This window comes from Pelobates fuscus, chromosome 4 (genome assembly GCF_036172605.1).
Source record: "Pelobates fuscus isolate aPelFus1 chromosome 4, aPelFus1.pri, whole genome shotgun sequence".
Taxonomy (NCBI): Eukaryota; Metazoa; Chordata; class Amphibia; order Anura; family Pelobatidae; genus Pelobates; species Pelobates fuscus.
This window is the reverse complement of record NC_086320.1, coordinates 341086822-341101215: the sequence shown is the minus strand read 5'-3', so window position 1 is coordinate 341101215 and position 14394 is coordinate 341086822. Positions and strand designations below refer to the sequence as shown.

Sequence of the window (14394 nt, the reverse complement as noted above, 5' to 3'; positions counted from 1 at the left end):
TGCCCTGTAATTATCATTGCAATCCAGCTTGAACACAATTTATATTGATAATGCAGATGTTCTAGGAAGGGCCTTTTTTTTCAATTGGTCCCCAAATGGTTTGACGAAAATAGAGGAGTTTGACTTTTCTGCACCATAACTACTATTCCACACTACTTCTATATACTTAAAACTGTCTTTTAATGCAATGATTAATCCTCCAGCTTCCAAAATGTTAATACATAATCATCAGCTGATCCATACCAATGTACTTTTCTTTTTTTTCCTGCACAAGGTACATTTTATCTTGCATTGCTTTACAAAATGTAAAATCAGACTTTTGCCTTTTTTTTATCAAGTACTGAATAAAGTTAAACTTAAAAGCACATATCTAAAATAAACATTAAAACGCTGCGCACATTTCAAGGACTTCAACTACCGAAAGTGAGAGCACTGAAAGGTTACCCAACATGAGATGTAATCTGAGTTTTGATGTAATTTTTTTGTTTTTAACGGGGCATGATCATACTGATGTTCTAACTTCTAAGATGTGTTTGCTTTAAAAAGTGTTCAGTTTTATACAGATACATCCATATGTTTTTTTAATCTCATACATTTGCAGAGCTTTGTCTAAAAGTGTTATTGAATTGATTGTTACATTACAAATTCAGAAGTTCTATGTATTTAATTTTTTCTACTTTAGATTCTATTCACAGAGATGGATCTGTCCAAACGTTTTTCTAACGTTTTTCTAACACGTTTTTCTAAAAACATTCTTGTCATAGTATATACATAATGTATTTCTTTGTTAAAGAATAATTTATCTTTCTGATACATAAGATTAAGATGTCTTCAGACATACATGTATAGTTTGTGATGGGTAGACATTGTGAACCTCATCCAGGAATTTCTGGATGACAAAAAGCACTCAGGTTACCAAAGCTGCCATTTTACATCAAGGTGCCCAGTGCCCATTACATACAAATATCCACAACAGATCTAATTCATTTTTGATGGCTTTTCATTGTGAGAATTAAATAAACCGAATTGACACCTAGTTGCCATTTGTTATTAATGTCAGTGGACATTGCTGAAAGTGATTCAGTAATGGTAGCATATAGGCTATAAAGGTTCCAATTAACCATTGTGCCGGCACAGAAAGTTGTACAGCAGACATTCATTTAATGAGTAAAAAAGAAAAACAAATAATGGTTTAGATAAAGAACTGTTACGCATCAACATGATGACATTTAAAAATGACGTAATTATGATGTCATGAGATGCAAGATTGACCATATACATATGTTAAGCAGTGGGTACCTTATTTTTCTTATATCCCTTTTTTTGGGAGGGGTTTCTCCTTATTTTTTAATGATATTTTATTTTGCAAAACATGCAAACTCATATTCTGATATTCTTTGTTGATATTCTGTTTTGTGGTGGCTTAAATCACAAAAGAAAAAAATAAGACAAAAAGATCATGAATGCATTAAAGATCACCTTTAGATTGTTAGCTCACTGGCTATCTAGCAAAGTACTCTGTATAAAATATCTTCATGGGCTAAATCCCCGCTCATGGGCAGTACCCTCTCTACGTTTTGTACTGGTCTGTTTATATCGTACTGTCTTTTTCCCAATCATACTGCACTGCAGAATATGTTAGCGCATTATAAATGCCAATAATAAATAACTAAATAAATAAATAAAAATGTATGTAATTTCTTGTGTACACTGTTTTTTTTATTATTTTAACTTAGAATTGCCATTATTTGGAGAAAGAACTGCAAATGTTACATTGTAAGCTAACAGGCAGACTTTGCAATTCCTCTTGTGCAATTAGGGGAGATTTATCAAAGTCTTCTGTTCTAACAAGAAGCGCAAAAAAGTAAAAGGGCAGGAGACACCAACGGAATATGCCTATGGATTCCAGCAGTTCCCACGGTGGTTGTTCTATGTTTAGTCATTTAGACCACTTCTAAAACAGAACACTCTTCTAAATCTTCCCTATATGCCCAATGTGTCTAAAATGTATACACCCTTGCCCCCCGCACCCATTAGATTTCACAGTGTAGAGAAACTTGCTGAACACCTAGTAAATAGTATATTATAATAATATTTTATATAGGGGCATATAATATTTTATAAAGTTCTTGTACTTGTGTAATTTTGTTTGTCTACATTGAATGTAAGGAAAAATACTTGTGCAGTTTAGTTGATATGACTATACAAAATAGTTTATTTAAAGCTAGATTGTAAATCTAGTATTTTCCCGCAAGCAACACTTTATCTCTTAATCTGCAATGATTTGCATTGTTGGTTGCTTCTATCTTTCCATTTCATATCACTCCCTAAATTTAAACTTTTTTATACAGTCTTAGAACTAAATACTTTATTGATATTAATACATTTTAGTGCACTCAATAAAGGAAATAATGGTGTGCTTGTAAATTCACCCAGCTTTGTGTTTTTCTTCCTGTTTTGAAATATTAGGAGGCCATGATGCCACTATATGAGCATTGTTAGTGACATTTTTTTATGTTACCATGACTAATACAGAGCAGGAAATTCATGGATTTTTGTTGTATATTACTTTGTGCTTCTCTGTTAAGCAATCCGTTGTTTTAAAGTCATACCATGACTAAACATATTGATGGATTAATATAAAAAAAAATGGACACTTTGACTTTCCATATAGAAATTGTATATTTTAGTTGACGTATATTGCTGAACATCTTTAGAATATATAATAAACTGTGTAATTAAACTGTGACTTATCAGTAGCTTTTTCTGAAATCTAGTTGCCGATCTTATTATTTTCTATAGAAACCAATAAATACTACTTAGTGATGAGCTTCTAACTGGTTTCCAACCATGGTGCTAGTGATTGCAGACTGCTAACTCAAAAGAGTCAGTGCCAGTCTCTGGCCTGGAGTAAAGAGTTTAACAATGGTTGAATCCCTCTATATCCTATTGAAACCAAAAGTATATTATCAAGCAAGCTGCTGATACGTGAGTGGTTGGTAACTGTAGCAGCAGCCATTATTAGCGATGGGCTGCAAAAAGTTAGCAACTAGGTTAGAAACCAGAGGGTAATTTGTAACTGTTACAAGCTAACAGCTGTTGTTATTAGCAACTGCTTATGGTAACTATTTACCAACAAGATTAAAAATGAGCCCCAATTTGGGACAAAGTAAGCAGATCTGAAGTCTTTAAAAAAAACTCACCGACAATTACATTTTAGAGTAATGTTAGAGTAATGTTTGCATTAGGCTATCATTTCACCATAATTCACTAGCCACCGTTTTGTCAACAGAAAGAGTAGAAGGAGATCATGTCCATCGAAAAGAACAGTTCAAGGTGGAAACCATTAGGTTGGAACATTAGACTCTGTGTTTAGTTTCGTAAACACGTTTTTTCCTCCAAATATGTTCCCCTTAGAAAATGGACAAATTGGGTAGCAAATGTTTATTTTTCCTTTTAATTTACACATTTCTAAATTGTAATTGACAATATTACAATAAGAGCTTGTGATGTAGCCGGTTTAAAGGGTTTGGTGTTTTAACACGTACACAGCCTATTTTAAGGCTATTAGCTTTATAACTATAGTTTATGTGTCTTTGTTTCTCTTCCTTTCAGAACCTCAGTTGTTTTATCTGTGACCGGCCTATAATTCCTCTTATATAGTTTTAGAAAAACAGGACAAATATTTATTTAAGATTCATATTTTCCCCGCAATTATCTTTGGAATTTACCTTTTTCTACACAAGCTCCTTATGAAGTTCTGGGTATATTCACTATCCATCTGGTTATTATACTTTATAACCCTTTTACAACCCTACTGACTTTCTTTCTTTTTTTTTTTTTTTTTTCAAAAGCCAAGTACAAGTCCATTTTATCATCTTTAAAAAAAACAAAAAACTGATTTACTTTTTCGATTAACTGTGTCACAAGTTACAAGAGTGTACAGTAGATCTTACACTTGTACAAGCAAAGGTATTTACAATAAAACCAAATAAGAAATCACTGTTTCATTCGGCATGTTGTACATTATCATAGTAGCTAACTTGTATATATTTCATGTTGTAAGACAATATTTAGTGTGCTATGTTGCCTGTTTGGAGAAACAAAATCAGAATTAAGATCTATTTTATCGGTATAACTGATTTCAAACCTTCTGACCTTCTGCTATATCCACCAGTTGATCGTTGGTATGAAAAAGGAGAAAGGACCATAAGAAAACAGTGCAAAATTGACAAAGTACAAAAGGCATACACCTTATTAGTTTGTCTTGTGCTTGTGTAGTCTCAAGACAAGAGCTTGTCCTTCAAATCAAACTTTCGGAGCAGTTGGGCTTCTGAACCATATGGACCTCCTGTAATTAACAAATGTAAATTTGGAAGCTAATTATAATATTACAGCATGAGCTGCGGTTTGTTGCTTTAATGGTTTTAGCTTACAAATAGCTGTGCTACGATAGAGCAATAATAAACCATGCATTATTTATCAGGGAAACCAGTCAGAATGACTAGCTAAAGAAATAAAAAATACCAAAGAGTAAAACTAGCCTTGATTATACTACCATAATCTATTGCCACTTTACTTTGAAATTATAGTGTACATAGTAGAAGAAGCGTACGATAATGCCTGGTCATCTTTCTCCATAAAAGCAAGAAGGTTTTTAACATGAAAAATGAGACAAATTATTGATGCCAAGTAGCTTGTTACTTCAGGTTTATAGAAAAATCTGTTAACTCTTAAAAAAGGTCAGTATTACATTTCCTTTAGAAGATAAATGTACGTCTGTGCATAGGAATATAATATATTATTGCATGCATCTGTCTCATTGATTAAGACGAATATGTATCAAGTTGAAAAACATAAGTATGGAAAATGTGGTATTCCAATATGCAGTGTGTACAGAAATCTTAGCATCTTTAATATAGACAAAAATATAACAATAGAAAGAAAAGCCAATTTATAATTCACCTGTGAGTGAGACCTATATTTGTAACTAGAAAGCACCTATTTTATTTTCTGATGTACTTGCTTGTGTGCATATAAACTGTATAAAAAAGTATTATTTGATTAAATATGGGTTATTAATTGTATAATGCATAAATATATTTTTGCAGTTAGATGCAAGATAAAAAACAAAATTCCAACACGCTACACCAAGGATAGGCAACCTTTGGCACCCCAGATGTTGTGGACTACATCCCCCAAAATGCTCTTACACCCATAATGCTGGCAAAGCATCATGGGAGGTGTAGTCCAAAACATCTGGAGTGCCGAAGGTTGTCTATGCCTGCGCTAGAGTTCAATAAAAAAAAAATATATATATCCTTTTACACAAAAGCATGTATTACATACATCATAAGAACAAAATTTAAGTTTGTTTTGTCTAAGTCTGTTTCAGAGGTATTCTTGTCTAAACTCTTAATTTATTTTGGTCACTGAACACAACAGATAAAATATTTTTTTTTTATATTGTATACCTTTATTTACATTCTATACAACACTTGCAAAAGGGAATGTTCAAAAATTCCCTTGCAGGTATTATTACTTTGCTTCCTCAAGGAGAAAACAAATTACATTTTTATAGCACAAGAAATTGTTTCTGCCTCACATTTGAAATTGTGCACAACACAGTAAATCTAAAAGTACTGTGTGCTCTGTGTCTCTGGCATTGAAACATAACTGAGCAACCTTAATTACTGCACATCTCAAAAATTGTGCATTCATAGTTTCTATATGTCTGAACGTAATTTGTATTCAACATACCTCAGAATTGGTCTACATATCTAGCAACTGCACCTTCACCTGTACATATATGCTCTAAAAATGAGGAGGGACAATGGTTTTTAACCACAGTGTGCATTATATTTTATTCTGATTTTTATCCACATACTATCATGGTGAGAATCACAACCACCTACATATCCAAGAGCGGAGATTATACCACATCACAACATCTAGTGGGAGCCAACTTTAGGCTCCATAAAATGTGAGTGATGGTTTATATACAATATCCTCCACATTTGTGACACTGAATATACTACACTATAAACTTGTTCTTGGGTTTAGAAAAATACCATTATTAAAATGTCTCATTATAATTGTTGCCTTTTAGCTGAAAGCAGCAAGGTGAATTGTTAGTATACAACTAGCCTAAGAGTTTTGCCTTGACGAGCCTGGTGAGCTTACACTTTAATGGTCATTGGAGTGGTACTAAAAGCCTAATGTTATTTAAATGTGAATAGGGATTTGGGATAATGTGCAGCTAACGTTTCTTTTTGCTTTTGATTTATTCATGTAAGCCATGTTTCTAGAAAGTGTACATTTAGCTCAACCTTCTAACTGCTAATTAACACAGTTAAATCCCAGCGTAATTGTTATATATTTTCCAGGAACACATGGAAGAAGAAACTCAACAAAATATTTTCACCTAAACAAAATGCAACTATTATTAATATAAAAAATATTGTAAAGTGCATATACATTTCTAATTAAAAATTGAAAATCAGCTACTAATAAATATCACTGTGGATAATACAATTATTACAGTTACAAATACAATTCCTAAGCTCTTTGTCCTAAATAAGATTTGAAATTTGAAAAACAAATATACCACACAATCATAAAGCATACTGCCCTGAGTTGGAAATAACCTATACTACATGTCATCCCACTGTTAGTGCATTAAACACTGTACTAAACTAAATTATCCAATCAGAGTATTGGTCAAGCCATGATTACGAGACACAGAAGTCTTTCATTTGATGTCAAGGTAACCTTACTTGAACTCAAGTGAGGGCCTACCTTATGGCCCAGAGGAGATTTCAGAGGAACAATGCAAACCAGCACATAATCCCAACATACTCTACTCCCTTTTGTTATGTTTACATTAAATGGATTATTTACTAAGACTGCAATTACATACAAACGTCTTTACATACATAACCTGTTTTAATATCTCCCTGTGAGGCAGCAGCCTACAGCCCTTACTGTACTAGCTGCATGTATGGGCAATAGTACCTCGTCTTATTTACCAGAATATAATATTTTCAAATACTCTTTTTTCTTCCTCTTCTCTATTCCACCTACTCTGCTTTTCAATAACCCACAAACAGTGCAAAACATAAGAAAATGATAAGGTGTGTTTCTTATAGCCAAACAGTTAATTTGCATAAATGTAATATCAACTCAATCTGAGTAACCTTCTATCCATATAAATATAAGTGGTCCTTACATTCTACTCTTCCACCTCTCCTTGTCAAAGGTGGCCAACTCCTATAAAATAGTCTCCATCTATCCAACGTCATTTGTCATGATCTGTACTACGGTCTGAAAATTAATAACCTTGTTTAAAACCAAACAAAAAAACATTTCTATCTCAAAACATATAGCAAACTAAAAACCAGTAAATTAAAATGTGCACCAATAAGAAATAAATGGTTAGTACCTTTATCATTTGTCAGACTGGCCTGCAGGCGTTTAGCTTTTATAAAGAAAGGCAAATTCTCGGTTGAAGAATTGTACAGAGAACAGCCAGACTCTTTTGCAGGCTGCCACACCAACTGTTTGTTACAGGCAGCTAGTCGGATTAAAATGCAGGCGATTAAGGCTGGAGCTTTGCATAGCGTATCCTGCAAGCAATGCAAAATAATCACATAAGGTTTCAATAATGCTGCTACAAGACCACAGAGTAGCTCACCGATGCCTATTCTGTATTTTGAATTGTCCCGGAAAATTACAAGTGTTGTTCTGTTTTTTTATTCAAGGTCTTTTTTTTATTTTGTTAGAACACCGCATGTTGATTGCTCGCTTCGAATAGTGACAGAAGGGCCATCAGGATGACAAAGCTTCATAATGAATGTAAAGAAAGATTAGGGAGAATTAAAAGTGACAAGTAAAATCCATTAAAGGGTAGCCTTTAGCGACTGTAATCAAAGGATTATTACTTACAGTGTCGATTAATAGCTATGTTCCTATTTTTGTAATCCATTGAAAAGTGCATTCTAAGTGTTGCACTGTTGTTAATGGGATATTTAGAGTTTATTCTCTGGGTTTTGTACATTAAGTTGTCAGAGTCTTTACTTCAAGAGTCTTATATCTGACTAAGTTGTCATTAGCTCTCTTTGCCACTCATATTTAACATGGTTGAGTTTAAACTATGAAGAGGTGGGTTTCAACGAGCACATTATAGGAGTAATCTGGTAATGAATATTGCAGAAAGAAGATAACCTTTTTAAAGACACAACAGGTATCTCTGGCTCATTATAATTCTTTGAATAGGCAGTCAAGTTGACAGGTTAATGGGTTTATGGGCTATGTGGTTTATGCATGCAGAAAACAATTGTTATTGGACTAATAACTTTATTTTAAAGCAAAACCTCGGATGCTAATTGCAGAACTGTGTCTAATTATTTCCTAAACCATCTGATTTTAATAGTAACTGGTCCAAGATGTAATGTCTGTCCGTGATTTTGATTTAACTTACATAATTTTTTTACCATTTGTAGCTATCATAAAATAAGCTCATGTAGCACCTCCCAAACAGAAAATAAATAATAAAATGCTATATGTACTTTTCTTAAAGTAAAATGAATACATCTTTATGTTTTCAGTCTTCTTATCTGTTGGTAAGTGCTGATAACGCATCTGTATCAGTATGCGTTATTATGTTGCATTATCAGCATGCTAGTCATGGGTTAATGATGTTATGACCAGGTCAGCATTTTTGTAGCAGTACTTTCCAGGGCCAGCCCTATATTCCCAGTGGATCCATTTGACCAAAACCCGATTCTAGAAGGGCTGCAAAATGCCAACCCTTTTCGGATTTATTGGTGGAAGCAGTGCACGTGGAGAAAATTCTGCTGAATTAAACATTTCTCCTGAAAATAGAAAATTTCTGACATATGTCAAGTCCGCTTTCAGTAAGAAAAACCTGATTTGGAAAACAAATCTGTCACAGGACCTGTCACGACACCTGCCCCTCACATGGCCATATGATCATTGAAATGATGTCTTGTCTGTGTTCTGATGCACACCCTTTCATCCCTAGCTGACTGGCACCTCATTATGACGTCATATATTACATTGAACCCTTCCATTGATCTACTTTTATAATGTCAGTCTATGTGGTGCTGTTTGGTGATGTATACACAATTGTGCCATCATGGCCTTCTGTACCCAATCACATCCCAGTATAGGGAATATATACTTCCTGGTTTCCTTACTTCCTTGTTCTGTTGTGGTTCTTGTTACCTGAGAGAGTGTTTATACTACTATTTGTTTTATTTACTGTTTTCTGACCATTCTTGCTCTTAGTTTTCCTGACCTTGGCTTGACTACCGCTGCTGTTTGTCTCTTTTATCCTAAAGCTTGGCCTGTCTCTCGTTTACTCTCTGTCTTCCTGTAGATATTACATTTATCTATTTTAGGCACTAACCTGGCTACTTTTTACGTTTACATGTAAGTATATCTCCATTCCTGACAGAATCATATGAAGCAAAAGGGAGCAAAAAAATATATATTTTGCAGTACTCTGATAGGAGCATTTTTCCATCATTTGGCTCACAGATCTATAATTATATATTTATATAGCATAATTATAATATAGATGTAACAGACTGCTATATTTTGCTTTTTTTCGCATTAAGTTTTGAAATCTTGAACTTTGCCCTTTCCCCTGTCATGTGAAGAGCTAGGGTGGCAGGAAGAAGAGGACAGGGGAGAAGCCATGTTCTCTGAGTTTGCTTAAAGAAAGTGTGCTCCTACCTGTTTCAAGTATCTATTACTGCTGGAACAGTGTAATAAAAACAGGGGATGGCTTGTGCACTGCTATTACAAGAAGCTGGAGACTGTCTACTGCTCTCCTAGGAGAATTAGAAGACTGTAATTTTATGTTCAACTCCCTGCAGATTCTGGAATTTTCTGCAGGAGTGTGCATGAGCTGTTCTGCTGCTGTCCTACTTTATGCTAAATCTCTCTGGAGATGTCTTCAGTTACAGAAGTCATTCAAATGTACTGTCTCCAGAGATTGCTTCAGGATTCTCCCTTATAACTGTATCTGGGTAGCAGTACCTACACCTAAGGGTCCAAACGTTGTGCACATAATTTACCTGCAGGTACTTATGAGTTTAACTGTTCAGATGTAGTCATTGACATTATTAAGGGAATTTTGTTGCCTGCATTCCTGCTGCTAAAGACTCTTGTGACGGTATCAGGGACTTTATCATCATTTAACATTAGCCAGGAACTGCATTGTTATTTCTGCTGTTATATGTGTATCTCTTTAACCACAATACAGTCTGTATTCCCATGTCTATATTTATTTCACGACTCTGAGGTATTATTAAGTGGAGGGTACTCATCTACTCAGTGGGGTAGGTTCCCCATAAATAGAAGTTGCACAAGTGGAGGCACTGTGTCAGAACAAGATGTCCCGATCACCCAACTATAGTGGAGGCTCAGGATCCCTGTCAGCGACAGAAGAAGATGTTACTGCTGCTAACTACGGCTTGCCAGGTTACTTATGAATATAGATTTTTTTTACCTCACTTTTTACTTGATCTGTGAACTAACCAACATTAATGATTGTCCACTAGCCATCAATCATCTTTTTTTCCCATCATTCATCTCTTGTTTTGAGACCATAGGCATAATCCAGAATCACAATTCAAAAACAACATGGCTGACCATTGCATTTTGGTTGGTTTCTGATTTGGGTACATTTCAACTTGGAGTTTGGGAATTCGGCTAATCACCCAATCGGCCCAAATTTGGACAAATTGCAGTTTGACTGAAACAAATTTCTAAATCTACCCGAGAGACACGAGTATCACTTCTTGGTCCATTTTGACCAGTTTATATGAGATAGCTAGCATATAGCAGTCATCTTGGCAAATTTGACAGGACTGCGATAATAAGAGAGAGGGGGCACGGCTTGTGGTTGGGAAGCTTGTCACCTAGACATTCATGTGCACCAACAAGGCCATCAAGAAGGTCTGCCCATACATCGAGAGCTGGTGATACACTCACATATGTTCTAAAATGCCCTGTATTTCATGCTGAAAGTGCATTTAAATGTATACTTGGGTTGGTCTTTGCTCAATTTCTCCTGACACCATGTTACAGAGCTAATCTGCCATGTGATTTCAAGGAATCATATGTCACACAACAAAATCATGTGACATAATGAGACTGCTATGGGAATGCTGTGAATAGCAGTTCAACACATTGAACATCTCACACTATTATCTGCTTCTGTCAGGCAATGGGAATGATTTTAGTTGGTAGTGGGCTAGCCATCTGTGAATGAATTAATGAATGCAAAGGGCTTATTGAGTGATGAATTCGTTCACTGAACAACTTGGAAATTGGCTAAATTAATCCCTCCCCAACATTCACACCTGCAAGTTAATTAATGAATAATCCCTTGCACCTACTGCATATTAGACTACCTTCATGAAAGAAACATTACTACTGGGATCATTAACCCATTCAGTTCTGCTTATATTGCAAATGCCAATCAAGCAAATAAAGAAAAATAAGAAAGAATTGAAAGAATATATACAGAAAACATATCTAAAATATGTAAATTTTTTGAGACAATATAATTTTTTAAATTTGTACATATAAACTGTGTTTAAAAAAAAAGTATAATGTATATTTATATCTATATAAATATTATATTTTATTAACTTAAACATTGACAAAGAGTTAAAAAAATGGAAAACACAGCAAAATTAACTCTTCAGCATAAATTTTGTCAATAGTTGGAAATAATGTACGATATGTTTGTTATAGCACTTCTGAAAATAATTCTCCTTCTTTGTAATATGTCCTATATTTTTTAGGCACAAACTTATGAAAACAGGGCACGAGGGACTGATTTAAATGGCTGAAACTACTACAGGGATCTAATTCATGGCTTTTGACAAATATGAAATGACACCAAGGATCTTTAGGGACTGGCACAAGATGTGTATGAAAAATTTGCATGCATTCTGAATAACACTGAATTGTGAACATTGCCAAGTGGTAAAATAAATTTAAAATGGCAAAACATGCTGTGTACATTGTTATTCCAATGTCTGGCTCGCCGTTGTTAAAAAAAAAAAAATGTGAGTCTATAAAGATGTAAGGCTCTTATGAAACAAGCAAATATTTTGTTGAAAATAGTTTTGTTTTTTACATTAAAACCATTTACAAATTTTCAGATGTTCAGATTTTTCCATTTTATATACATTAAATGCATATATAGGAAAATTAGACAGTGGTAATAATATTATCATGAATATAAGTATAGATCTGATCTAGAATACTCAATTGTAGAAAACCAATACACACAAGACTATTTAAATCTATCTATAATGTTCACTTAAACCAGACTTTTAGCATAGGATAGTCAGTGAAAAGTACATCTGATAATTTTTAGTGCTGCTTATTTTACAGGTTATAGCCGAATTTGCTGATAAAACCATTTATACATTTATCCCAGATAGTAGTGCATCCTGGTATTGTGCTTATATAAAATGTTCTCCATTAAATTTAGAATAATTTGAGCAGGTTAAATCCATTTTCGCCAATTATTTTTGTTTGGGAACGTCATTCTGATTTAGTAGATAACTCCCTAATGTGGTACCTTGCGGGATTGCCATAATTAAAGGGACCAAATTAGTACAAAGCAATGAAAAAATGGAGTAATGCGCAACTGGTATATAAAGTGCACACTCGGGTGCTACCATATTTATAGGAAGGACAAATTATAAGTTTCAAACTTTTTGTGCAATTGCCCTTTATCAATGCTAATGTCCTTGATAAAGGGCAATTGCCCAAAACATTTTGAAAGCTACTGACAAGATTATTGAAAATAACAAGCGAAGATATGATTCCAAAGTACGTTCCAAAGACATTCAGCCTGGAGATAAGTACTCTTGAGAAACCTGGGAGTTCCAGGGAAGCATAAATAAGCAGATCGCTGGAGAGACACTCTGTTAACTGTCACTCTCAAGATTTACTCGTCAGAGCACTCCGCCTAAGCCAACCAATCAGAGTGCTCCAAGTCAAATTGAACAGAGTGGGAAAGCTTAATAGGCATTCTCCACCCTGCAAGCTCAGTCTGCATGGAGGCCTCACAGGGTGAAGATGGATTATTTTTTCTAATAGATCTGTTTGGTTTCGTTTAATAGCTCCCATCTATGGGGCAAGGGTCGGGGTTCAGGGGACTCTATGTCCTCTTCCAGTTAATTTTATTATTTATAATAGGTGTCGCACCATGGAGGCATGTGGAATATGTGCCAGTTGCCCCTTTATTAGATAAGTGACTGGGCAGCAATAATACTGTGGCAAGTCTTTTCTTATGACAGCAAGTAGCCATTTGCTTCTCACTGTTTAGTAGACATATCCCTACCACCCGAACTACATTTTTTTTTAGCAAATTCGATTCAGACAAGCCAATTTTATTTACACTGCCCAAATCTAATAATAACTAAATCAGTCTAAACAATAATACAAGTCTCAATAAAAAATATTTAAAAAGTGTAAAAATTTACACTAACAAAGCAGAACTGTAAAAATATATCCTCCAATGCAGAGTTGGGTATTTTTTTTTAATAACTCTATTAATTTAGCCAAATTCTGCAATTGGTTTACAATTTGCCACAACTGTTGTTTAGTAAAATACTACAGACCAAGAAAGCTGTAGTTTTGAAAATGGTGGTTTGTAGATTAAACATTTGCTGTTTTCTGCCTTTCTTTTTTATTCTCTCTTGTTCTTCCTTGTAAACAATATAACTCATTTAATCGCTGTAGGTCAAGAACGTGCTTTATATTTAGAGAGATACTGTCATGAAATGAGTTGATAACTCTTACAATAAATTGCTTGGTCACTCATACACAACACAACAAGAAAAGCAACAATGTTGTAGTCCCATTACAGCAGCATACTACAAAGATAAAATCTATCTTAGGGGTTGACCAGTTGCAAACATGGTAAAAGCACCAACTCACGGGGCAGAAATTGCTGTGTAAGGGTGGTTATGTACAAAAGAGCAGAATATATTGGCGGTAAATGCACAGATAAGCATTGTTTGTAGGGAATAGTCTTTATTTACTAAATACTCAATTGTAGGAAACTAAAATCAGAATTTTAAAATTGAGGCTAAAATAGGCAACCTGCTAGAGACTTTTTTCTTCGTAAACTGTTTCGACCTAAATTTCTTAATTTAAATTCATTATAATTTAAGCTTTACGAACAAACCCCTTCGTGTAACATCCACCATTACTAGGTTTATAATTCTCAATTATAATTCAGTTCCTACGTCCTAGTTCCTTATTTTCATAGATCCTGCAGTTGAGTTAAATTGTAATCCCAAACTGTCTTCGCTTTAAAACTAATTTGTCATGGGC

General features: G+C 34.3%; 1 protein-coding gene across 2 annotated transcripts in view; it reads right to left on the bottom strand.

Moving 5' to 3' along the window:
- The window catches only part of ZNF804B (zinc finger protein 804B), a 350065-nt gene that overhangs the window by 108766 nt on the left and 226905 nt on the right, over nucleotides 1-14394 (bottom strand). The window contains exon 1 of one of the 2 annotated variants that reach the window (XM_063452469.1): nucleotides 7442-7537. The exons of the other annotated variant lie outside the window; for it this stretch is intronic. Coding sequence (XP_063308539.1) covers nucleotides 7442-7450 — 9 coding nt within the window. The 5' untranslated portion in view covers nucleotides 7451-7537. Of the gene's footprint in view, nucleotides 1-7441; nucleotides 7538-14394 lie in introns of those variants that run through there. 2 annotated transcript variants of the gene reach the window in all.